The 26,191-nt window shown below is 38.9% G+C and overlaps 2 protein-coding genes across 2 annotated transcripts in view; both read right to left on the bottom strand.

The window, feature by feature from the left end:
- Positions 1-21,377, bottom strand: part of LOC148854696 (histone acetyltransferase HAC1-like) — a 32,823-nt gene extending 11,446 nt beyond the window's left edge. Inside the window, exons 1-8 of the mRNA XM_088984854.1 lie at positions 20,166-21,377; positions 15,297-15,593; positions 14,935-15,213; positions 10,367-10,495; positions 9,084-9,284; positions 8,832-8,974; positions 8,433-8,739; positions 7,768-7,907 (exon numbers count right to left, since the gene is read on the bottom strand). Coding sequence (XP_088840980.1) covers positions 7,768-7,907; positions 8,433-8,739; positions 8,832-8,974; positions 9,084-9,284; positions 10,367-10,495; positions 14,935-15,213; positions 15,297-15,593; positions 20,166-21,377 — 2,708 coding nt within the window. The remainder of the gene's footprint in view (positions 1-7,767; positions 7,908-8,432; positions 8,740-8,831; positions 8,975-9,083; positions 9,285-10,366; positions 10,496-14,934; positions 15,214-15,296; positions 15,594-20,165) is intronic.
- Position 21,378: 1 nt separating this feature from the next.
- Positions 21,379-24,981, bottom strand: LOC148854695 (p300/CBP acetyltransferase-related protein-like protein; the record flags this gene model as incomplete). Its single annotated transcript, XM_088984852.1, has 5 exons — positions 24,861-24,981; positions 23,380-23,626; positions 23,064-23,169; positions 21,815-22,079; positions 21,379-21,713 (listed from the first exon to the last, which is right to left on the bottom strand). Coding segments are annotated over exons 2-5 (888 nt in total), but the record flags the coding sequence as incomplete, so codon positions are not given.
- Positions 24,982-26,191: the final 1,210 nt, after the last annotated feature.

The following is a 26,191-nucleotide window of genomic DNA, read 5'->3' as shown; positions in this document are numbered from 1 at the left end:
GGATTGTAAGGTATTTGAAGGGATCTCCTAGTCGTGGCTTGATATACAAGAGTAGAGGAAATCTTGAAATAGAGGGATACGCCGGTGTTGATTGGGCAGGTTCTATATTTGACAGAAGGTCAACTACATGTTATTGTACTTTTCTTAAGGGTAATTTTGTGACATGGAAAAGTAAGAAACAAACAGTTGTGACAAGAAGCAGTGTAGAAGCTGAATATAGAGCCATGGCACATAAAACTTGTAAACTAGTGTGATTGAAAATTCTTCTACAGGAGATGGGATATTCAATTAACACTCCAATGAAGTTTTATCGTGACAACCAAGCTACAGTCCACATCTCTTCTAATCCGATGTTTCATGAGAGAACAAAGCATATAGAAGTTGACTGTCACTTTGTGAGAGAGAAGGTGATTAGTGGAGTGATAGATACTGCATATGTTAACACAAGAAGTCAATGGGCAGACTTGTTCACCAAAGGGTTGAGTCGGGGAAGAGTGGACTACATATGTAACAAGTTGGGACTATATGATATATACTCACCAGCTTGAGGGGGAGTGTTAGTGTCGACTGTATAGGGGTGGTTTAGTCTTCCTATTTATGTTTAAGCTGATGTTTAATGTTTATGTTAAGTGATGTGTCCCACACTTAAGTAGGGACATAATAGTCTTTTGTTGTATTTAATAGAAACATATAAATATAACCTAGCCGACTAGAGAGAGTGACTTTTCTCTCTTGTTCGAACCAGTTTTCTCCTTCCCCTTCTCTTCTCTTATTCTCTCTTCTATCTCCTCTAATCTTCCTCTAATACTATTTCTAGCAGAATTCTAGTGCAGGTCTGAACTTTATCAACCATCATCCCCTCCAAACATAACACAAAACGAAACATGGAGTCCCCAAACAGATCAACCAAAAACAAGAACCCTTCCACACCCTTATCTCATCCTGCCATTCTTATCAAACATTTGCTCACCACCCCTTAAACATTTTACCCCCCCCCCGAAAAAAAAAAGAAAAAAATAAGAACTCTCTCACCAACCTGCTTGTTGAATTATTTGATAGATTTTGAATAAGCATTATTAAACCTGTTCTCTCTCCTATATCAACTTTTTTTTATCAACGAACATTAAAAGGATACAAGATGGTATAAGAAGCAAGGGGAGAGGTAAACTCTCTTAACCCTCCCCAAAGAAACTATTCAGAATTACACCAGTGCCCAAAACATTCCATCTCTTCCCACCCTTTGCTTAGCAAGTGTATCAGCAAAGGAATTAGCACTTCTCTTCACCAACTGCAATTTTATTTCCATACCCTGGGTCAGCCATTTAAACTTCCTTCTTTCATTAGCATAGTACCAAAACTCGCTTTCCTCCTTTTGCAGCCAGATTATCATCAATTTTGAATCGCACTCAATAACCAGCTTTCTAATGTTAAGCTCATTTGCCCTCTATATGCCTTCCTATATCAACTTCAATATGTTCTTAATAAATCAGACCACTCTCTAGAGAATGCATTAACTCTTAAATGCATAAATGAAAATGCAAGATAATATGATCTCCACTTGTAAATAAGGGTTATCAACAAAATCACATTGTAATTAGAGTCACCAAAGCTACTAAAAATGATTTAACTTTTTGTGGTAAAAAACAGAAAAATAAGAAGAGAAGTTCACACATTCCAAAAAAAGGGGGAAACAAGAGCATACTAATACTAGAAGTTCAGGACTGTTATCAGTCTTGAACCCTAATGAATCTCAGGATCGAAGATAAGAAGAAAGAAAGAGGAGTGAAGAGAAAGAGGGAGGAGAAGCAGTAGAACACAAGGGTTGAAAGGAGGAGCAGAAGCTTAATATTCTGCCGCCGCCACTTTAATTAATATTTATAGGTTATGCTCATTACATGGAAAGGACAGATCTGCCCTTATTCTTTACATAACAAATAGAGTAAAACAAAGACTGAAATAAATAACAACTGAAACAACTAAATGACCAATAGCTAACCCTAGGCAGACTAGAACATCTTCTACCCTACGAACACAGTGGGACCGTAGCTGTGGGGCCCACATCAGTGTTCTCTACACTCCCCCTCAAGTTGGGAATAAATGTTTATCATTCCCAACTTGGATAGATCTGCCTCTAGCTTCTTCTGTGATACAGCTTTAGTGAGGATATCTGCCAGTTGCATATTGGAGGTGATGTATGGGAGACATACTTCTTGTGATGAGACCCTCTCTCGTACAAAGTGTCGATCAACTTCAATATGTTTAGTCCTGTCATGCTGCACTGGGTTGTATGCTATATTAATAGCCACTTGATTATCACAATACAACATCAAGGGCTTCTCATACTCAACACCCAACTCTTCAAGTAGTGATCTCAGCCAAAGAATTTCAGCCACTCCATTAGCCATTGACCTGTACTCAGCTTCAGCACTGGATCGAGAGACAACACTTCGTTTCTTACTCCGCCAAGAAACCAGGCTACCTCCCACAAGAGCACAATATCCAGAGGTAGACCTTCTGTCATCAACACTCCCAGCCCAATCGGCATCCGTATAGACTTCCACCTTCATGTGATCATTGTTCTTGAACAGTATACCTCTACCCGGGCATCTCTTCAAGTATGCTAGTATTCTTTCTGCCGCTAGAAGGTGCGTGGTTCTAGGAGAATGCATGTACTAACTGATAACACTAACGGCATAACTGATGTCTGGTCGGGAGGCATAGATATAGGAGCTTTCCCACTAACCGCTGGAACATAACTTTGTCTTCAAGCAGCTCCCCACTCTCTGCATTAATCCTGTGGTTCTGTTCAATGGGTGTATCTGCAAGTTTGACACCTAGCTTTCCAATTTCAACCAAGAGATCTAACACATATTTCCTCTGAGAGACAAAGATCCCCTGCTTAGATCTAGCAACCTCAATACCCAAAAAGTACCGTAGTGTACCCAGATCTTTCACCTCAAACTCTTGATGAAGGAGCTGTTTGAGGGACTCAATCTCATGGTTGTCGTTTCCTGTGACCACAATATCATCAACATAAACTGCAAGTAGTGTCAATGACGACTCCACCCTCTTGACGAACAATGTATGATCTGACTGGGCCTGTACATAACCGAACTTCACAAGGGCTAGTCTGAATCTGTCGAACCAAGCTCTAGGTGACTGCTTCAAACCATACAATGCCTTATTGAGCCGACAAACTTTCTTATCTGCCTCTGTATCATAGAATCCAGGAAGCAACTGCATGTAGACCTCTTCCTGCAAGTCCCCATTCAGGAAAGCATTCTTAACATCCATTTGGTACAAAGGCCAAGTGTAGCTTGCTGCAAGAGATAATAGAACCCGAATGGTGGTCACTTTGGCTACGGGGGCAAATGTCTCCAAGTAATCTATACCATAAATTTGAGTGAACCCCTTTGCAACTAGCCGAGCTTTGTACCTCTCAATGGAACCAACCGCATTATGCTTCACAGTAAATACCCACCTGCATCCAAATGGTTTCTTTCCTTTGGGTAAGTCAACTAGCTCCCAGGTATTATTTTTCAACAGGGCATCCATTTCAACTTGCATTGCACCTCTCCACTCCGGGACTAATAGGGCTTCTTGCACTATTCTCGGAATAGGGACATCAGCAACAGAGGTGAGATAGGACCTATAGGAGGGAGATAGGCGATCATAGGACAAAAACTGGGAGATGCAGTGGGTTGTAGATGTGGTGCAATGCCGTTTTCCTTTACGGAGGGCAATGGGAAGGTCAAGGTCATCTGCAGAGGGTGAGGTAGCAACAATGGAAGGAGTCTCTGTGGGCCCTGGGACAGTAATATCTGGACTTGGAGCCACAGAAGAGATTGTAGCTGGCTGGGACTGCTGATGACTAGGATCAATCTGCCTGCACCGCCTGTGATAGACTCTCAATTCCCGATCCCTTTGACCACCCTCGTTACTACAACCCTCATCATCAACTGGAATAGGTAAAGGAACAGCCCCAAAGGTATTAACCCTATCCTCACTGCACTCCTCCTCCCCCTGAAGAAAAAGACCCAAATCTCCACGCTCACTACTCTCCCCCTGAGGAGAGACCCGAGAATAGTAGGGTGTCTCCTCAAAGAAAGTGACATCCATGGATACAAACTTCTTCCCTGAGACAGGATCATAACAACAAGAACCCTTTTGAGTTTGTGCATAACCAAGAAAGATGCATTTGGAGGCCTTGGGTTGAAACTTGGAGTGATTGGGACCAAGAAGCTGAACAAAACAGGTACAACCAAATGTCTTGAGGGGAATAGTGAACAACTCCTCATTGGGGTATAGAAGGGAAAAATGAGGTTTCATATCAAGAACCCGAGAAGGAATCCGATTAATAAGATATACCGCCGTAAGGATAGCATCACCCCAGAAGCAAATAGGGACGTTGGAGGTAAACATAATACTTCTAGCCACCTCCAAGATGTGCCTATTCTTCCTCTCTGCAACCCCATTCTGCTGAGGTGTATGAGGACACGTGCTCTGGTGGATAACCCCATGATTAAGGAGGTACGATGCCAATGGCTTAGCAAAGTATTCCTTTGCATTATCAGATCTAAGCACTTTTATCCTGGCATCAAATTGTGTTAGGATCATTTGGTGGAAGTTTTGGATCAGGATAGGCACCTCATCTCGTGATTGCATAAGATAAGCCCATGAAAAACGGGTGTGGTCATCAACAAATAGCAAAAAATACATGTACCCCCCCATAGAAGGAATGTGATATGGCCCCCAAACATCAGTATGCACAATATCAAAAGAACTATTACTCCTTTTATTACTCAATGAACAAGAGTTTCTACAATGTTTAGCCAACTCACAACTTTCACACTTCAACTGAGATGACTCAACAGACTCAAACAAAGTAGGAAACAGACTCTTCAAGGACCGAAAAGATAAATGACCCAATCGGTTATGCCACGACATAACCGGACTCACAACTTGAGAAACAAGTAACTTCTTATCCACTGACTCTTCCCGACGAGAACTCTCCCCGAGCAGATAGATCCCATTCGTCTCACAGCCAGCCCCAATCACCTTCTTCGTCTCCATGTCCTGAAAAACGCATCGGTCAGGAAAGAAAGTTACTAAGCAGTTCAAATGTTTGGTAATGCTACTGACGGAAAGGAGGATAGTATCCAGTTTAGGAACATGCAAGACAGAGGACAAGGATATAGTATCTGACAGTTTGATGTCACCCTTGCCAGAAATAGGAACAAGAGAGCCATCAGCTATAGATACTTTATCCCTACCAGAAGATAAGTGATAAGTAGTAAACAAAGAGGGCAAGCTAGTCATATGGTCAGATGCACATGAATCTATTACCCAACACGGTTCAGTAGTACCTGGAGCAGAGGCATGGTAGGTTGAGGCTCGAGTACCTGAGTGTGCAAAGGCCAATATAGCTGGAGTTGATGATGATTGCAGTAACTGAGCTGAACTGCCAACTTCCTTCTCCAATTGTATTAGAGCTGCCCGAACTGCAGCTAAGGTCTCTAATGGTGTGCCTCTCATGCCAGATGAGGATGCTGAATCAGTAGTCGTAGCCACATGAGCATTACTCCTTTTATTTCTCAACTTTGCCGGGACCAAATGTGGATGCAGCTTCCAACATGTTTCTTTTGTGTGTTTAGGTTTCTTGCAATGCTCACACACCACATCCCTTTTATCTTCCTTTTTTCTATCCCTCTCTGAATCACCTTCTGTTTTGGGTTTGACAGCTACCAAGGCAGGTGTAAGCGGCTGAGGTTGCATCATGACTTTCCTCCTGGTCTCTTCACTGTGCACTAAAGAGTATGCCTGAGAGAGGGTCACACTATCTCTGGTCAAGATCTGTTGCCTCACAATATCATATTCTGAATTCAGTCCTGCCAGAAACTCAAACACTCTGTTTGTCTCAATGTGCTTTCTATGTATCTGAGCATCTTTGGGACTCTCCCACTCAAGAGTCTCTAAGTGATCAATCTCATGCCACAAGGACTGCAAGTTAGAGAAATAGACCAACATCGGTTTCTCTCCTTGTTTAAGGGCATTCACCTCACATTTCAACTCATATGCTCTGGCAACTTTAAGGGGTTGGGAGTAAGTCTCTTTCATCACATTCCATATCTCTTTGGTTGTCTTTGCCCATAAGTAATTTCGGCTGATATGGGACTGCACTGAATTACAGAGCCATGTCATAACCAAGTAGTTTTCTTAAACCACTTGGTATACATAGGGTCTCCCTTAGAAGGTTCTGCTACATCTCCCAAGAGATACCCTACTTTGCCCCTTCCCCCAATAGCCATCATGGCTGATTGGGCCCATTCCAAGTAGTTTGATCCATCAAACTTAACGGTTGTAATCTGAAAACCTGTCTCAGAACCACCACCATAACTGTTGTTCCCAAAATTGCATTCTGCCTGATTCTTAAACTCCATTTCAGTCAAGAACCAGAAGTATCAAAGATTATGGTTACTACAGTCAAAACCAGCACTATAACTCCCAACAACAGTCACAAAATCAGTAGAGAACCAATTTGTACTCACGATAGATGTGCATGAAATATATATAAGACTGATCTGAAATCAATAACCACACACAACAGCAACAGTCCGAACTGTTTTCACCCCTTCAAAAGTGTTCGAAACCCCAAAAGAAGACTGAAACACAGTTTGAAGAGCAATTTGATATGCTGAAGCCAATTCGAGGTTTTAATCAGTCCTAAGAGTCGTACGGATAAGGTTTGTATTAGGGTTAATATGAAACCCTAAAACTAATCAATGTTGAGGAGAGTTCTAGGGTATGCCGCAGGAGTAAGATCACAAGTTTTGGCCTAATACTAGGGTTTGCCGTAGGGATAAGACAAAGCCCTAGAGAAACCCTAGAGAATAGAGAGATAAAACCCTGGAGTAGTTCGGCCACCCTTACTGGATAGGTCCAACCTATCTTTTCTTATGTTACTTCTCTCAGAAAGTAAAAACTTACAGTAGAATGCAGTTCGCTGCCTACCAAGGTTACCCGAACCCTAGCCTTCTCTGATTCTTCTTGATCACCAACTTGCTACAACTGTGACACTTCTTCAAACAGCTGCTAATCCTCTGGAGATCTCCAAGAACCAGTCAACGAACTCTGCTTTCTCAGCTTCCAGCCTTAGATGGCTCTCATGTGGTCGGTTGGACTAGACTCACATGAGAGAACTTAGCTCTGATACCAACTAGAAGTTCAGGATTGTTATCAGTCTTGAACCCTCATGAATCTCAGGATCGAAGATAAGAAGAAAGAAAGAGGAGAGAAGAGAAAGAGGGAGGAGAAGCAGTAGAACACAAGGGTTGAAAGGAGGAGCAGAAGCTTAATGTTCTGCCGCCGCCACTTTAATTAATATTTATAGGTTATGTTCATTACATGGAAAGGACAGATCTGCCCTTAGTCTTTACATAACAAATAGAGTAAAACAAAGACTGAAATAAATAACAACTAAAACAACTAAATGACCAATAGCTAACCCTAGGCAGACTAGAACATTTTCTACCCTACGAACACAGTGGGACCGTAGCTGTGGGGCCCACATCAGTGTTCTCTACACTAATCATTTTGGGAAACAATCATTTGAATGACTTTGTAATAGTATGAAAAAGGTTAGGTGGTAGGTGGTAGATGCCAGCATAACACATGGTATGAATGTTTTGTACATATCATTCTTTAATTCTTTAACGATACAGGTTACAAGTTACCTATCAGAAAAAAAAAAAAAAAAATAGAACATACTTATCACAGAGCTGAAAATTTTTGCACAGGTTGCATATCCATTGCCTTCCAGATATTATCATATCACTGCAGTGTGTGCAAGCTAACTGCAGTTGGACCACAATAAAGTCTTCTCTAATTGGGAAGATGGTTTCACCAAGCTATAGCATCATAAGATGGGAAAGGAATTAGTTGATTACATTTCCAAGAAAAAGGTAAAAGAAAGGACTAAATAATTGAAAATTAAAGTAGCTGCAATGAGACAGCATGCAATCCTACTAGAAAACAAAAAAGATAAGATGGGAGACCGCCAATTAATGGCAACCCATAGAGAGAAGAATCACAAAAAGATGTTTTCATTACTAAAAGGCACATTATTGTTACCAGAATTTAAGTGTTAAAATTAGTCAGATTTACAAAGTTGTCATGAATGAAAGTGTTTTATTTGTATAAATGTTACTATTTGTACTTCATTTGTAATTGCACCATGCAAAACAAGCTTCTTTGCATGCTCATATCCTGGCAAAGTTTGGATAGTCAAATCAACAAGCTTCTTTGCATGCATGTTGTAGGACATAAAGCCGATGGTATTGGTACCAATAGAAAAAAGGGCAATGGTATTTATATTGAATACCTTTAGTTAAAGAAACAGAAAGAATGGAAAAGGAAAAGCTTGATGTATTTACTTTTTTCATTAGCAGAATATCCTTGGCAGCACTTCCAGAAACATCAGTCTGGCGCATAGATTTTAGAACCCTTCTGGATACAAACTTCTTTCCCTTTCTCTGTAGGTGCCCTATACGTTTTTCTAGATCTAGATTTCTTAAAATATCCTCAGCTGCACCTGGCCAAAAGTCACCATCAAAATATGGCAAACGAGTAGCTGTTACCTTGGCCTTACATTCACCAGGTGGCACAAAGAAATGGTTATATAAATTAGTGATGCTAACAACAATGTTTTCTTCAGCTGCTTTTCTTAGCATCATTAAATACCTGCACATTTTCAGAAAGTTACAGTTAAGCACATATGTACACACATTCAGATACATAGTTTTTTTCTGAGGGGGAACGGGGAAGAGAGAGACCATTCCCGCAGCTTGTCAGTCTTTGGCACCTTCTGTATCTCTGGATGGCAGTATAGAATAAAATCTTCTCCCTTCAAAGGCGGGCAAGCCCATATATAGCAGCTAGTGAAACCCCGTTTCTTGCAATAATCCAGATATCCTATCTGATAAAGAGAACACAGTTAAAAAGAGGCCATGTGTATGGTGTAAAAAGGAAGCTAAAAAAGGTGCAGTTCATAGAGGACTCATCAGGTAAAGGGAAGAAGTTTTTACCAATATCTCATGGTAAACAAAGGTACGAAGAGCTTCTCCAGTCACAGTTTTTGTCTCGGGCCTGAAGTACTTAACAGAATCAAGATATGCAAAATAGACACAACGTTGATTGGGGTAATAGCATTCTGAACTGAACTCCTGGACACACATCCCAAACAGGCATATGTCTACTCCTTCAATCTTCTGAAATAAGAGAATAACCTACAAAGAAATATAATATTGTCTTTATCAGAATCCCTTCCTCGGGTACCTACGCAATAGGGAAGTAGACAACAGATTCAAATAAATAAATATATATATATATATTGGCAAGATAGAGCTTTGTATGATTGAATGGGCTAATACTCTGAAGGAGTTTTCAGTCGTATCAAAGGAGCAGATCACAGATCAATGGGAAATAATTCTTTTTGTTTGATTTTGTAAATGAATAAATAGTAGATTCATATTATACAGGCAATACTATTTGTATAGCTTTTCTGGACTGTTTCTGTCCGAAGGCAATCCTTTGTAATTACCTCCCTCCTTTTGAGCAGTACAATACTTCACTCATAAAAAAGAAGTCTACAATTGCAAGATTAATATCTCAAAGAATACAAATGTAATTTTTTTCTGGAAATAATAAAAGAAACATTAACAGAAAATCAATATTCTCCTTTCTTCCCCATTTCTATATGGCGGCCTGACTCTTGCAGGGGTGAAGACAGTAATCCTCTTGCCATGAAAAGATGACAGGATGTTCATGAAGAAGCCTCTGTTTGTTATTCTTCAATCCAGAGAATAAATTCTCTCTAATTCTTTCCCATTTGTTCATCCACAATCCTGACATAGAGTTTTTCTATCTCCTTTTTCACTTCTTCCTCCACAACCATAGTTTTTCTATGTTATGGTTCTAAAGAAACATGAAAGATAAAATGGAAGGGTATGCATTGCATGCTAATTTTTAGATTTACAAATATCTATTGTTTGGCAAGGCAAGAAAACACCTAAATTGGGCCAAAATGAATGCTGACTGGAAGAGATTGGTTCTCAAATCCAAGGAAGAAGGTGAAAATGCAATGATACCCAGATAGAAATTTCTTTTTCCAATTTTCCTTAGACTTCCTTGCCTTTTTTAGTGAGAAAAAAAAGTTGGGATTAGTAAGTAAACATGGGTTTCCTCCTGCCACATGGCATCATTATATTGGGTTAACTAAGAGACCAAAACCCTATTAATACTCTAAAAACAATGGGAAAGGAATTTGATTACATGGTATTCGCTTATAAAGTATAATTCCAGTTCTCACCTTTGACCTATACGGGAATTCCACTGGATAGTTTTCTTCATGAAAGAAATCTAGAAAACACTGCTTCACTGCCAATATCTTCTCAATAGATGAAACCACTCTGACAATGAGATTTTCTGCTCCAGGTACCTGGTAAGTGGGCAACAAACAACAATATAAATAGACACTGTTTCATTAGTTGCCTATGAAGCATGCTAGCATTTTCACATCAAGAATCTTGTGCAAATGATAAAGAGGAAAAAAAAATCAACTACCATAACTATGGACTTACTCAAAACATAGACATGCCAGGTTGACCAGATATTGATACTGGTACAAATGCTTATATGGGAGACACCAATATGACCGTTCAGTTTCCAAAATCCGGAAAGCATATATTACAAGTATCTCTTCCCATATCCAAACACTATGCTTTTACGGTAAACTATTAGGGAGTAGGATAAAAAGTCATGAAAATACTTGCAATATCTAGGGTTTTGTTGAGAAAGAAAACAAGAAATGGAGGAGAGAGGAAAAAAGGGCAACAAATGGAGGAGAGAGTGTTACTGTTCACTCTCTCAAACATGAGATTTATACTATGAGAGAAAGATTACAAGAAACCTCATATGGACACCCAAATACAAAAGAACATGAAAAGACAAAAGGGCCCTTGCCCAAACAATCCCAACAAAAATAACAAACATTGATTCTCAAAGAAGGAATGTCAACCAAGGGGTCCTTTCAGAACAATTTCCTCAAGGCTCTCTTGGAACTTGGAAGGATAAGAAAACCAGCATGTTTAGACCTATAAAGGGTCCAAAGAATCAGAGGTTGTACATATTACAAAAAATCTTCTCTCTTCTGTTTATGTGGGGCTGGTCCACGTAAGAAACTTAAAGTGGGTATAAGAGGAAGAATAAAGGATAATCTTCATTCCATCAAAGCTGCTGAGTATGTGAGCAATGGTCAGAAGGTATGTCTAAATGAATTTCCTACATAAGGAAGTATTCATAGAGATAATATGGACGTGGAAAACAATAGAAAGGAGTGATATACATTGTGATTCAGAAGATTCCAAGGTTATCTCTCAGGATTTGACAATGGAAAATGTGTCTTAGAAGGTGAACTATAGAATCTGACCTGCTGATGATATTATGGTTAATTTGTTAACAATGAAGAGAATTTAGGGAAAAAAAGGTGAAGGAAGTGTGGTCGATAAGGATCTTGGAGAAGATAGTGTAGCAATTGACGAAGTGGTTAAGATAGAAAAGCTGGATCTTAATAAGGTGATCAGAAAGATACTGGCGTAACAAGAAATTGGGATTGTTCTGTTGATAAAAAAGAGAAAAAAAAAAGAAATTGGGATTGCAGGACAAGTGATTATGGAATTAGAAGGCAAGAAGCAAATTGAAAATTCTAAAATCCCAACTATAGAATCCAAGAATTAATCACACCCACAAGTGACCTGGAATGATTTTACGGAGGCATTGTGTATTAGATTTGGACCTACAGCTTATGAGGATTATGATGAGGCCCTCTCAAAGCTCAGACAAATCGGATCTGTTCATGAATATCAGATTGAATTTGAGAGATTGGCCACATGAGTCCATGGATGGCCAGAGAGAGCTCTTATGGGGTGTTTCTTGGTGGACTCAGAGGAGATCCACATTAAAGTTAAGGTCCTCCAACCGGCAACTAATCTGGCACCATTGGGGCTGGCCAAATTGCAAGAAGAAAATCTGAGTCAATTTGGGAAAATAAACCGGCCCACTTAACCAATATTCAGTCAGTTCTGGTCCCTGTTGAATGTTAATTGGTGCTTACCATTTCCAATAAAAAAAATGCTAATTGGTGCTTGCCAAGTTTTTGCTTCAGTTGTTTTCTACCTGGAAGTTGGTGGGCTTGAGTAGAAGGGTAGGGTGCTTTGGAGTGCCCTTCCTTATGTTGTGTGTTGGGTTCTGTGGAAAGAAAGGAAGGGGAGAACTTTTGAAGGAAAGCTCACCCCCTTAAATGATGTGGTGGCTAGGGATGTGGCTACTTTGCATTCTTGGTTATCTGACAACTTATTCAAAAACACCCCTTTGAGTAGAAGGGTAGGGTGCTTTGGAGTGTCCTTCTTCATGTTGTGCGTTGGGTTCTGTGGAAAGAAAGGAATGGGAGAACTTTTGAAGGAAAACTCACCCCCTTAGATGATGCAGTGGCTAGGATGTGGCTACTTTGCACTCTTGGTTATCTCACAACAACTTATTCAAAAACACCCCACATCATCACTTTTTTGAGTATAACACCCTTCTTAATTAATTTTACAGTCATTAGTTTTTGTATTTAGTTTGAGAGCCTAGGTTTTTTGGGTAGCTTCTCTGTATAGTTTCTGGCTGTACATGGAGCATACTTGATTATAAAAAGATAGCCCAGGCTAAGATACAAGCCCCTAGGGAGAAAGGGATGTGCTACAATTGTGACAAGAAATTCAGCCCTGGACACATATACAAAACTTAGGAAGTGTTCCTCCAGACATAGGCCTAAGAGGCTAATGCTCAAAATTTTCTGCAAACTCTAATGAAACCTTGAAATGGGCCTATGAGGCTGAAATCCTGAAATAACACTTCAAGCCCTGACCGGTTTAACTTCACCTCAGACTATGAGGGTCGATGGCCAGTTAGCAGGATGAACTGAAGGGTGTCCATTCTTATAGATAGTGGAATCACCCTCAATTTTGACTTGTATACTAGCTTGGCAATTGAAGCTGATTGTCCGGCAAACCACCCCATTCACAGTTCATGTGGCCAATGGTAACCATTTGAGTTGTCAAACAATCTGTGAGAATTTGGCATTAAAGGTCCAGAATCACTTGTTCTATCTGGGCCTCCACCCACTTGAATTCGGTGGGGCTGATATAATGCTTGGCATTCAGTGGTTAGGGCAACTAGGCCCAGTTATTTGTGATTGGGCCCTTCTCACTATGGACTTTGAACTGGGCAGGAACAAGGTGCATTTGAGTGGGCTTAGACCCAACTCTACCAAATCAATGGGTCTCAAATCTATTATTAAGTGTAAACCAGTTCTCATGCAAATGGGCCTGTCACTCACACCCACTCCTAATATCCGCAGCTGATGCACTCACTCTTATAGACTATCAGAACGTGTTGAAGGTGCTCTTGTTAGAATATCAAGAGGTCTTTCAAGAGCCCATGGGCCTCCCAACTTCACATAGCCACGAACACCGCATTCTAATAACCCTAGGTGCTGCCCCGACCAATGTCCAGCCCTATAAATATCCACAATACCAGAAGCAGGAGACTGAGTGGACTGTTCAAGAACTCCTTGATAAAAAGATGATTCAGCCCAGCAATAGTCCTTACTCCTCTTCAGTCTTGTTCACCAAGAAGAAGGATGGGTCATGGAGCTTCTGTGTGGACTATAAGGCTCTCAATCTCATTACAGTCAAAGAACGCTTCCCTATAGCAATAATTGATGAGCTATTAAACGAGTAAAGAAATGCTACTGTCTTCTTTAAGTTGAACCTCAAGAGTAGGTTAGCATCAGATCAGGTTACACCCTGAAGACGTGCACAAGACTGCTCTCAGGACTCATAATGGTCACTATGAGTGCTTGGCCATGACATTTGGCTTGACCAATGCACCATTCACATTTTAGTCCCTTATGAACGAGATCTTCATGCCCAATTTGCACAAGTACATGTTTTTTTATGACATACTCGTCTAAGGTAGAGATTAGGAGCAGCATTTAGTGCACTTCAGGGATATATTGGAAAGGCTCAGGCAACATTAGCTTTTTTCCAAAGAAAGAAAACGCACCTCTAGCCAGGCCCATGTTCACTACTTGGATCAGTATATAGGGCCCACATGCTAACCAATATCTAATTTGGACTCAATCAGGATCTAGGTCATTGAAGGAAATTGCATGAATGACAAGATCCATACCCAATTCATACCTCCCCTATCAAATCCACTTCCAGTCTATTTAAATGTCCAAAGCTGCTTAACCACAGTGAGGAGTGTGCTAAATCCTATAGATATATATGCAGAACCATAAAGGGAAAACATTGATGATATAGTTAAACTTTTGCACAACATCGTAAGAAATTCCAATTAGTTGCTGTCCATTGTGAATGACTTGCCTCATTAATGATTATCTAAATCAGTTAAGGTTTACAAACTTGTGGCCTCATTGTTTTGTTTGGTATATGGCCACATATATATAGCCAAAATCAACATTTCATTGCAGGTTTAAACATTTTATCCTGCCTGCTTACCTGCAAATTTATCCATCACTTTCTGATAGCTTTTTGATTTCTAATTTTTAATTTTACAAACTGTGGCTTAATTGTTTTCCCAATGATATACACCCACAAGTAGCCGACATCAGCATTTTATTGCAGGTTTGGTTATTCTAACCTGCCTCCTTATCTGCAAATTTACCTATCACTTTTTGATAGCATTTTGTATTTCCAACTTTTAACTAATACCATTGAAAAATTAGTTATCTTGCTTTTCCCATCAACGCACTAAAAACTTTTAGGAAATACATTAAAGTGACTGACAGCTTCAGTAGCATGGAAGTATTACCTCATCAAAATTCTTACCCAAGACCTTTGCTCTCTCTTCTCTCTCTTGCTTAAGACGCTTGAAGAGTCTTTCCTCTATGTAATCGCTAAGCATGGTTCTTGGCAAATCTTTTGCACCAAGAATAGCATGGTCTGCTAATGGTTTGCGGACTCCACTTTCCATCTCTTGAATAAAACAATATGGGCAAACGTATTCAGCTTTCTCATCCTTGTTTCTTTCACTGTTAAAGAGAGCACATATCTGATGTTGCCAACCTTCACATTTATCGCATTGAACCCACTGGGGCAAACAACACAACCACAGATCCTAGGTAAGGATAATCTTCATTAAATTATGAGAAAGGGAATAGGAGGTTCACTTACTGATTCTTCAGTCACTTCATCATTCTTCTTCTTTTGCAGACTTGCCTTGGGAATATTGTACCCATCAACTGTGATACTTTCGCCTCGAGATTCACTATAGCATGAGGTACAGAAAGTGTATGGCATGATGCCATCTGATGCAGTGTAATACATCAAATTACGCTTTATACAGCTGCCACAAAATGAGCAATACAATGGTGGCAGCTCAAATGAAAGCTTCTCCACTGCACACAACCGGCATGAATTTTCACTCACACAATGCACCATTGTTTGATTCTTCTTTGCCTTTGTCTTACTCTGTTAAAAGGTAAGAAAAAAACATAAATTGCAGATGCAGCCACAGATGGAGACTTAAGGTCACCATGATTTCAAAAGCATGCTTAAGAAATTCAATAATACTCACAACATCAGACAATATATAGGATAAAGCAAGTTCAATAGTAAACAGTGCAAGAAAAATATAAGTCTCGGTAACTGTTTCATGGTTACTGTGCCCCATGGAGAACCCAAGCCAAGCAGATGATAGATGGATAGCAAGTAAGGCCTACCAATAAAAAAATATTAAGCTAAAACACTCGGAGGAAGGCCTTGAGAGAAAGGGCCATGTAAGAGAGCGCCATCACTGCAGCGGTATTTTGCGCAGTAGGAATGCTAGAATACTTGGAGGTGAGCAGGTTTCAGTAGAAGAGGTGGTTAAGAGAGTAATGGGAATGTTATTCACTTGGGTGGGAAATCATAAATTATTTAAAGGTAAAAACTACATCTCTTTTTTTTATTTGGAAAATCTTTATACTCTTAAAGAGATGAACCAAGAAGATTCCAAAAAAAAAAAGTCAATTGAAATAGAATACCATGCTTCACAGTTTCAAAAAAAAAGTTTGAACCAAGAAGATACTAACATAAAGCCTGTTGAAGATGCTAATGAACATGTCATAGTTGAATTGGATATAGCAAAACAGCAACTTGATAAAGTAGACCATGGATATACTATGAAAGTTCAATTGGAGCCTAAAGCATGAGTTACAAGTTGAACCCAATATTTGAGCCTAAAGCAAAAGTTCCACCGACATCAAAGAGAACAAGTACAGTTTGTTGGAGAGCTAAAACCAGTTAAATACATTGAAGCCTAAGAAATAGGAGAATTGAGACATTGGGGTTCTTTTTTGGTAGGAAACAATAACTTTCGTTAAGATAGTTTTATAGAATACAGGTTCAGTCCCCATAAAAAAGGGACTAACCACCCAAATGGATTCAATTACAATTCAACACAAAACAAATCATCCCTTAATGTCCCTTGTTTGGCCAATGTATCAGCCAAACCATTTGCTGATCTTCTAACCCATCTAACAGTAGCACACAGCTCCCTTGATAAGCTTCTAATCTCCCTCAAGGCCAACCTATGGACCAAAATTCCCATGCTACCTGTTTGTAACCACCCTATCATCAGTTTTGAGTCTCTCTCCGCTTCAATTTGTTGGAGTTCCAGTTGTTTCGCCAATCTCAGCCCTTGGAGGAGAGTTAAAACTTCAGCCCTGAGAGAGTCATCTTCTCCTATTGGCCCTGAATATAATGCCAAAAATCTACTTCTCCATCACTAATTAATCCACCTGTGCCTGACGGGTCGGGTTCTAAAATGAACTCCTATCAAAGTTTAACTTTAGTCTTTGATTAGGTGAAGGAAATCAAACTTCCTGTATATTAGCCCTTGAGGTTGAAAAATTCACCACTGCATTCCAATTTCTAATTATATCATCAATTGAAACATCCTTGAACAAATCCAGAGTTTTTATCCAATGTGCAACCCTGGAGGAGGAAGAAGAATTTTGTGGCCAGATTGGAAGCAGAAGGGCAAGAGATAACAAATCAAGATGAAATTGCCAAGATTTTTGTGGACCACTTCAAATCATTTTTTAGGAGTCCCTTGGATCATAGGTTACGATTGGAAGATTTTGAGTGGCCCCGAGTGGAGACTGAAGTAGCACATTGGCTGGAAAGAGACTTTGAAGAAGAGGAAATAAGGAAGGCAGTTTTCTCAATGAATAGGTCAAAAGCCCCAGGGCCAAATGGCTTTATTATGGCTTTCTACCAAGACTGTTGGGACATTGTAAAAGTTGATCTTTGTGATGTTTTTTAATGAATTTGCGGAGAGGTTTATTGTGAGTTGAGGGGTGAATGCAACATTTCTTGCCCTTATTCCAAAGAGGGTTGGTGCTAGACATCCAAAGGACTTTAGACCCATCATTCTAGTAACAAGCATCTACAAGATCTTAGCTAAGGTTTTCACTTTGAGATTAGAAATGGCACTTCCAGCCATAATTAGTCAAAATCAGGGGACCTTCATCTAGGGAAGACAAATAACTGATCAAATTCTTATCGCTAGTGAATGTGTGGAGGAAATGAAGAGATCAAGGAAGAAAGATTTTGCCTGCAAACTGGATTTGGAGAAAGCATACAATTTGGTAGACTAGACCTTCCTTGTTGGGTTAATGAAAAATTTTGGGTTTGGGGAGAGATGGTGTAAGTAGATTTCTGGTTGTATTAATTCATGTTACTATTCTATCCTGGCTAATAGAGTTGTGAAAGACTTCTTTCCAGCTTGTCAGGGTTTAAGGCAAAGCAATCCTCTTTCACCTTTTCTATTCACCCTAGTAGCTCAGGTGTTTAGTAGATTGATCTTAAAGGCTGATAAGGAGAATGAAATAAAAGGGAGGAAGACTGGAAGGAATATGGTTTTAGTGACACATTTACAATTTGCATATGATATCATAATCTTCTATAAAGAGGGTGAGCAAGGTATCATGCAGAACTTGAAGGAGGTGGTGAGGAAGTTTGAGCTAGTGTCTAACCTAAAAATCAACCTTGAGAAGAGTTGTGTAGCGGGGATCAACTTGAAAGATGGGGAACTAAACTCTATTGCATATACCTTAGAGTGTTCCTGATGTGGATGCGTATTGGGAGCAGCAGCAGCAATGATTCGGTGTTCTCATCCTATCCAATTCAGCAGCAACAGTCTTATCCATTCGGCATATTAGATTAGACTATCTTGTTATTCCTATCTTATCTTATTAAGTTAGTAGATTAGATTATCTTATCTTATTAGATTAGGATTAAGAGAGACTTATCTTATCTTATCTTATCAGTTCAGTAAGATAGATTAAGGGAGTCTTATCTTATCTTATCATATCAGTTCAGTAGGATAGATTAAGGGAGTCTTATCTTATCAGTTTAGTAGGATAGATTAGTAGGGAGTCTTCCTAATTAGCAAGGAGTCTTCCTAAAAGTAGGACTCTTATCTCTTGTAATCTCCTATTTAAGGAGCTGAGAATATTGAATAAAGGCATCGAAAATTTCAGTCAAGAAGAGAGTAAGGAGAGTTAGGTGATCTCTTGGACAAATCATCATTAGGGGGCCAAGATAGGTTCATCAAGAGCAGGGAGGAACAAGGGAAAACAGGAGGTTTTCCCCGTGGACCGACCCGTGACGAGATCCTATTCGCGGGCCCATAACAGTTCCATGGCTAGTTGGCCCCTAACCTACCTTGGCCTTCCATTAGGAACAAACCCTAGAGAAATGAGATTCTAGAATCCAGTTGTTGAGAGGTGTACAAAGAAATTGGAAACTTGGAAGAGAAATTATGTGTCCTTGGGAGGAAGAATTACTTTGATTAAATGCACTCTTGCTAATCTACCAATTTATTATTTGTCAATCTTTAGGATCCCCCAAAAGGAAGCCAAAAAAAAAAATGAAAAAGTGATGTTCAAAATGTTAGCTTAGACCCTAATAAATTTGATAAGCGTACTTGGGCCCCTCAAACTAAGGGTTTGTTCTCTTGTGCCTCTTTGTTCAAGATTTTAGTGCATTTCTTCAAGTCCTTCCTTTCCTTGTAAAGAATTCTGGTTTAGACCCATTCCACCCAAAATAAGAGCCTTTTGTTAGGAAGTAGTGCATGGGAAGATTAGTACTATGGATATGCTACAAAAGAGAAGCCCTAATTCCTCTCTCTCTCCTAACTGGTGTATCTTGTATAAATCCAATAATGAGAGTTGCTATCACTTACTGATCTCTTGTCCTTTTGTTGCAAAGATTTGGGCTTGGTTTTTCTCTTTGTTTGGTTGCAAGTGGACCTCACCATTGGAGGTAAATATGCTTTTCCTCCCTTCCATCCTTATGTGGCCCAAAAAAGGGGAAGAATAACATGGAGATGTGTTAGAGCAGCCTTGGTGTGAACTATATGGGAAGAAAGGAATGCTAGAATATTCTCAAAAAAAAAAAAAAAAGAGAGAGAAGCAAAGAAGCTGTTAGGGATTGTGTAATGGTTAAGGTAATATATTGGATAAGGACTTTGGAGTTGTTCTCCCAATTCTCCTTTGACGACGTTTGGAGGAATTGGGAAGCAATTGTCAAAAGTTCTTCAAGAAAGGAAAGTGTGGAGATGCATTGGTTAACTTTTCTTTGTTGTTTATAGAGAGGTAGCATCTTGTGCCTATCTAAGGGATGCTTGTAAAGTTTTATCTTAAAGATTAATAAAAGCTCTTCTTATTCATAAAAAAAAAAAAAAAAAAAAAAAAACCCTCTGAACAGGTTTTGAAAACAAAATTAACAAAAAAGGGAGGGTGTGGAGTTGAAACACCCCATCTGGCGTATCAGTGTGCATCAATACTTTGAACCTTCCATATATATATTGCACCCTTTGTGTTATACCAAATTCGATAAAAAGAACAAATCTGGCAGAATCACAATAAAACTGTGTACGGCATGCCCTGACCTATAGGGAGAACATATCCATTGGGAGAATTTTCCACATTTCTTATTGGTAAGTAAACAAAAAAAAAAAGATATATCAAGCGATCAAAAGATATATGGACTAACCTGACCAACCCATTGCCTTAGACTCAATATATGCTCCTTAATTTGGTTCAGAGTGAACATTTCCATCAAAGATACACCTTCTATCTCTGTCTTACCCAACTTTGTTCCTTCCACATTATCAGCTACTGGAACAGTAAGTTCATGTTCAGCTTCCTGCTTGGCCATGGTCTTAATGTCCTCTTGCATACTGCTAGTAAAAGATTCTTTAGAAATTACAAGATCACCAACAAGATTCAATTTTTTATGGTCATCTAGATAACCATTTTCAGTTCCACTAGTATTTACATGGTCCACAATCAAATTCATGTGCATGCCAATCTTTACCTCCATAGCCTCAGTAACAGATACAGGCATACCATGCAATTGATGCATTTGCTGAAAACTTTGAGAATGATGCTGATCTGTAAAAGAAGCCAATGCTTGAGATGTTACATTCTGGCCGAAGAGTGGGGAGAAGGGGTGCTCTCTTTTGAGGAGTTTAGAAGGACGCTGTATATCTTCAAAAGTGCCACTAGTTGACTGGCTAGCATTTCCATCATCATATGTCTTTTGGAGAACATTCTTCGATTTATCCAAACCAGGATTAAGTGGAAGTGAAGTAGATGACCTAGTAGGCCGACAAATGAGGCAGGCATCATCATGACAACTATGGAAATGATTCAACAGCTCACGTAGCATGATACATGCACAAAAGCTGTCTGTGCACTTGTCTAGATGCATCAAAAGTTTCTTAAAGAGAACTTTCTCATTATCATCATGCATAGAGTTAGTCATATATTGGATGTAGGACAAGAGAAGCATATGTTTCATAAGGCATTGAAGTCCAACAGCTGTATACCCAGATCCAAGTGCTACATCTGAACTATGGGGGAGTACAAACATTTCTGAAGCAATATCTGGTCTCCCAACAGGTTCTTCTGAAGAAAACTGAGGCTGCTGAGACGGATCTTGTCCTGTTATTCGTTGATGAGATTCATATCGGGCATTTGTCTCCATCGTGCTAGGTTCTTGTGACATGGAATGCTGGTATCTGGTTTGAGAATCAGAATGTGGATTCTGTTCTAGGACCTCTGGTTGGAAATCTTTGTCACCATCTGAACCTATCCTCTGTACTTGCAGTTCAGGATCACAAAGTGGTTGGACCTCAAACGGTTGACTGAAATGTAAATATGGTGCATCCAGTTGCCCCTGTAATTGCTGAAACTCTTGCATGGTCAAGATGTTGTAGAGATTTTGAAAGATTACCATAGCCATAGAAATTTAGAGAGGTCTTGGATGCTGCTCTGGCTCCAACAATATATTCCATACTTCTTTCAGTAAATGTTTGCCAAACACTAGGAGATTCATTTGGAAAACCATAATAGGAAGGCAGCCTCTGCAATATGCCAGACCTCCTATTCGTGGATGAAATTTTTAGGAGGTTCCTTTGTGGAGTAAGAACCATCTGGCTAGCATCTTGCAATTTATTTATTGGTGAGAGAATATTATCTTGCTTGCAGAGAAAATTCATATCTGCTAATCGCTCACTACATCCATAAGATAAGGGTCCTGAAAAAGTACACGTGCAGCATGAGATAGGAATGTAAAATAACAACCAAACCAACCATGAAGCATTTGAACCATAACTCTAGAGATACTCAATGATGTACCAGGAAAGACACCAGCAGAATGATCATTGTTGTCTGTTACTGAAGTGCCGGAGCCACTGCTTTTGTTCAAGGGGTTATCTACAAGAGGCTCTGTTGAGTTTGAAGTGCAACTACTCTTTGGGATAACAGAACTTGGTGTGATCATACTGATGTTTGATGAACTAGGGCCCTGGACTACTTGGTGACTATGTTTAGCATCAGCTAGTGCAGTTTTCATTAAAACATGCATTCTATGAGCCAGAGTATCCTGGTTCATATAATCCTCCTAAACACAAATGGAAGTACATGAGTTCAACATAGGTATGAAATTGTAGTTGATGGGAACAAAGTATGTCAACGATCAGAAATTTCTCAATTAAAAAAGAGCCAAAAGGAATTAATACCAGTTTGATCCAAAATCCAAATACTGAGCCCAATTTTGAATTTTATTGGTTGTTTGGATTGAAAATCAACTTGATCAGTTGAACATCATAAAAAAAGGAAATAGTGTTAGAGCAGAAATCATGGAGGTGATTCCATAAGGTAGGTGCTCTACCAAGACGAAGACCCATGCATCTTTACACACCTCATAAGATAAGCTAAATTTTTGGCAACTAGGCTGAATTACATATTCAAGTGGGTATCAAATTTGATTGACAATTGTTAGATAGTCTAACTAGAGGGGTGTGAATAGTAAGCACTTCATTGGGGTCCTCTTGTCTTGGATCAACTTTTACTTGCTACTGTACTGCTATTGTCTTCCATTGAACTTTGCACCCTAGCACCCTTTAACCCAAGGCTGTGTTTGGTTTGAAAGAAAAGGTAGGGAAACCTATCTAGTAGGGTTTGTATAGGTTTCCCTATCTTTCTCTTCCTTTCTTTTTTTTTTTTTTGATAATTGAAAGTTAATTTCATTAATCAAATAGAATAAGTCTGTTTTTCTTAACCAAAGTATCGGGTATTACAGTCCAACTCCTCCAAATGTCAATAAAGGAGAAGGAATTGAAAGAATATAGGGATTTCAGCCAATGAATAGCCCTAGTTAAGATGCACTCCTTCATTTCTGAAAAGGATCTCTGCTTGTCTTGGAAAATTCTAGCATTTCCTACCTTTTCTTTCAAACCAAACACAACCTAAGGGGATAGGTGTAGTATTTTCCTCTACTTTCTCCTTTATACTTAATACGCAATGGAGCTTGTTACTTATCATAAAACAAATAAATAAAAACATTCATGCAACAAAAAATAATGTATTTTTGAAGAACAACAACCTTTGAAATAGCCTCCTTAAAAAGTCTGCATTCAATGGATTTCACAGCGTAGTCTACTCTTTTACCCCAATCATAGGCTTGTGGTAGCGCCAAGAAATATTTAGCACTGTAAAAACATTAAATGGTGAAATAAAATTGAAGTGATACATGATGCACAGCTAAAACTCTCATTTCATCTTTTTTGGATCTCAAAGGGAAGAGCATACGAGGATTAACATCCATATCAAAATATATTAAGGCATAAAAAATTAGCATGGAAAAGATGTCTTATAAGAAGTGTATGGCCTAATGCAAAGTTGTAATCTACATAACTTACATTTTCTCTTGCATAAATTTACGCATGTGATTGATTCCCGGGTCCTTATGCCAATCATTTGAAAGATCAACTAGGTTTTCTGCTGTCTGTTGAAGTAAGACACTTCCACTTGGATGGGATGAACCACACAAATTGGGGATGTACTGCCCTGCGAATTGTCCCAATGGATGTGTCCGCATCATCTTGCTGCCTCTCTAAGCTTTTAAATACCACACTGGTCAAAAACTATTGAAGTTTCATAACCCCGCTGAAACCATCAAAGGGTAGAACCAAAACAGCGTGAGCTCCAAATCCATGTCAATGCTACCATCATATGTGATCTTCTCTGGATTGTGTGTGTTGAAAGCAGAACTTACTTATTTTGTTTAATAAGCCAAAAGCATTAACTTCTGCTAGAAATACTGAGTGATGATGGTGCGTAGAGAAGGCATGAACAAACAAAAGAATTTAAAAAAAAAATGCTACAAAAGAAAGTGCACCAATTATGCCAATTTGAAGACAATAGCTTTGTAAAATTGATGGGAAAAAACATTTTCTTAATTCCACTCTTAGGAATTAGAATGCACAAAATATGAAGGATTTTAAGAGCTACTGTGAACCAGAAAGAAAGGTTCTCAAATTTATTCGATCTAACAAGGAACTAGTGGCATTAAACAAATAATTAGTATGGAATCCCAAACTATTGTAAACAGCAATAAAATATGGATTTGGACAGTAACGTGAACTTCTATGAACAATGAGACCTGGATCCTGGGATGACGAATCCAAAATTTTTTCCCAGGAAATGATAATAGTAACTAGTCCCCTTTACGGTTCAGATACAATGAATTAGATGGTGAAAGAATTTTAAGGGATGCAATCCTAACTTTAGAGCAACGGATGCGCATCCACCTGAAAGCGTTTTCCCAATGATTTATCCTAGAGAATCAAGGAATCCCTTTAGAATAGCAAATTTCATTATCCAATTAATGTGGTGATCCTTGACCAATTCGCGTGGTTCATATCAATACTTTTGAACAAAATGAATCATTACATGTATATGCACACATATAAGCATTCGTGCACTCATGATGCCAATTGTCTGCAATATAGAAATTGCAATACCAGAACAAGAATAAAACAAAAAAAAAGAAAAGAATCACAAAATTCCTTATGAAACAGAAGTTCAGAATTGAGTAAAGTTATCTACATGTTGTTGAGTTTCCATGCATACATGTGGTGTTTATTCAAATATTGGAAGCATTCTGGAAGACAAACATTGATTAAAGTGATTCCGTGTTGGGGGGCAGAGAGGGAGGAGAGAGCATTATATCGATACCTCTGTGTTTTTTTAGTTTATACGATTGCGCATGAAGGTTTCTTGGCAAAACGTAAATAAGTGAATCCTAAAATTCAATCCATTTAAGAAGAAAAAGAAGAAGAAGAAGAAGAATATTATGATGATGATGATGATGATGAACAAGGGGGTTGTAAGGTTATACATGTCGTTGGGCTGAATCGATGAGGAATCAGAGGGCTCCGATCAAGAACGGTTTTCCCCCAGGAATTTTCCCGCCAAGCGTAAAATCCTTCCTCTGCATGGAGGGAGAGTGTAGAATTACCCGGATCCTCTACAAGACCACAAACTTCAATTTGAATTCGGATTTGATTCTGATACAGCACTCCTCATTCCAACCACATGGCACGTTGCATCCGTTAATTGAGAACATCTCGCATGAATGGCAACGTGAGTGCGAGAGATGTTCCCAATCTACGGCTGACATTTCTGTAAGTTTGTGTGAGAAGCGCTCTGAGAACCAAATCCGGATTTCTACAATTTACGCCGCAGAATAAATACCATCAATTATACGCCGTAGTAAAGCAGTACCCCATGAGGCGAGGACTCATTTGAAAAATCGTACGGTTAGTTTTGTAACTTTAGTCCGGTAGGGTGATCATGGGCCGGGCCCTGTTTTATTTGAAGCCTGATTCCGGGACCTGTCATTTTACGTATTTAAATAATGTAATGTTATATATTAGATGTGTCATATTATATACCAGCGGGGTCCGTGCGGTGCACGAGATGGGCACTCCTCCGTGTCACTTGCCCCTATGGTCAAGACATTCCACTCCATTCTCACCGGTCTTTGATGGTGGAGTGGGTTTGAAGTAATGCACCTATTCTCTATCGGGGATGGGGAATCCCAAACTTTCTCCACTCTTACGTAATAACGTAAAAATAATTTAATTTATGGATATTTTATAAATATAATTATAAGAATTTTGGGGTATTTTAGGAATTGAATTATAAAAATTTGGGGTATTTTATAAATGAAATTGTGAGATTCTATGGTTATAAGAATATAACAAAAACTTAGAGATATTTTAAAAGTTAATATTAAATCTGCTAATACTTTACTAATTTACCATCGAGTTTAGGGAATTATATGCAAACCTTGTCCCTTCCTTGTCCCTGATTTAGAGCAAAAATATTTTCCTCGTCCCAACCCTATCTCTTTCCCATCCCTATTTAAAATTCGATAAAACTTGCCCCATTTGATGTTGGGCAAGTTAGGACCCTAGTTTTACAGGGAAAATTGTCATCCCTACAATTCTAATAATTTTTTATAACTAATTAACTAATAATCAATTAAATAACAATAAATTATAATACTTTATGATAATTTCCAAAAATTATTGAAATTGTTGTTGATTGGAAAGAATGTATAGTAAATTAGTTATTTACAATAACAATAAATTAATGTGAATTAATGTAAATTATTTATTTTTTAAGCCTAAATTATTTACTATTAATCAATGTGATGTAATTATA

Source organism: Nelumbo lutea, chromosome 4, assembly GCF_056320005.1.
Source record: "Nelumbo lutea isolate HS-2025 chromosome 4, American lotus-T2T, whole genome shotgun sequence".
In the NCBI taxonomy this organism is placed as follows: Eukaryota; Viridiplantae; Streptophyta; class Magnoliopsida; order Proteales; family Nelumbonaceae; genus Nelumbo; species Nelumbo lutea.
Note: the sequence above shows the minus strand (reverse complement) of the source record. Positions and strands in the feature narration are given on the sequence as shown.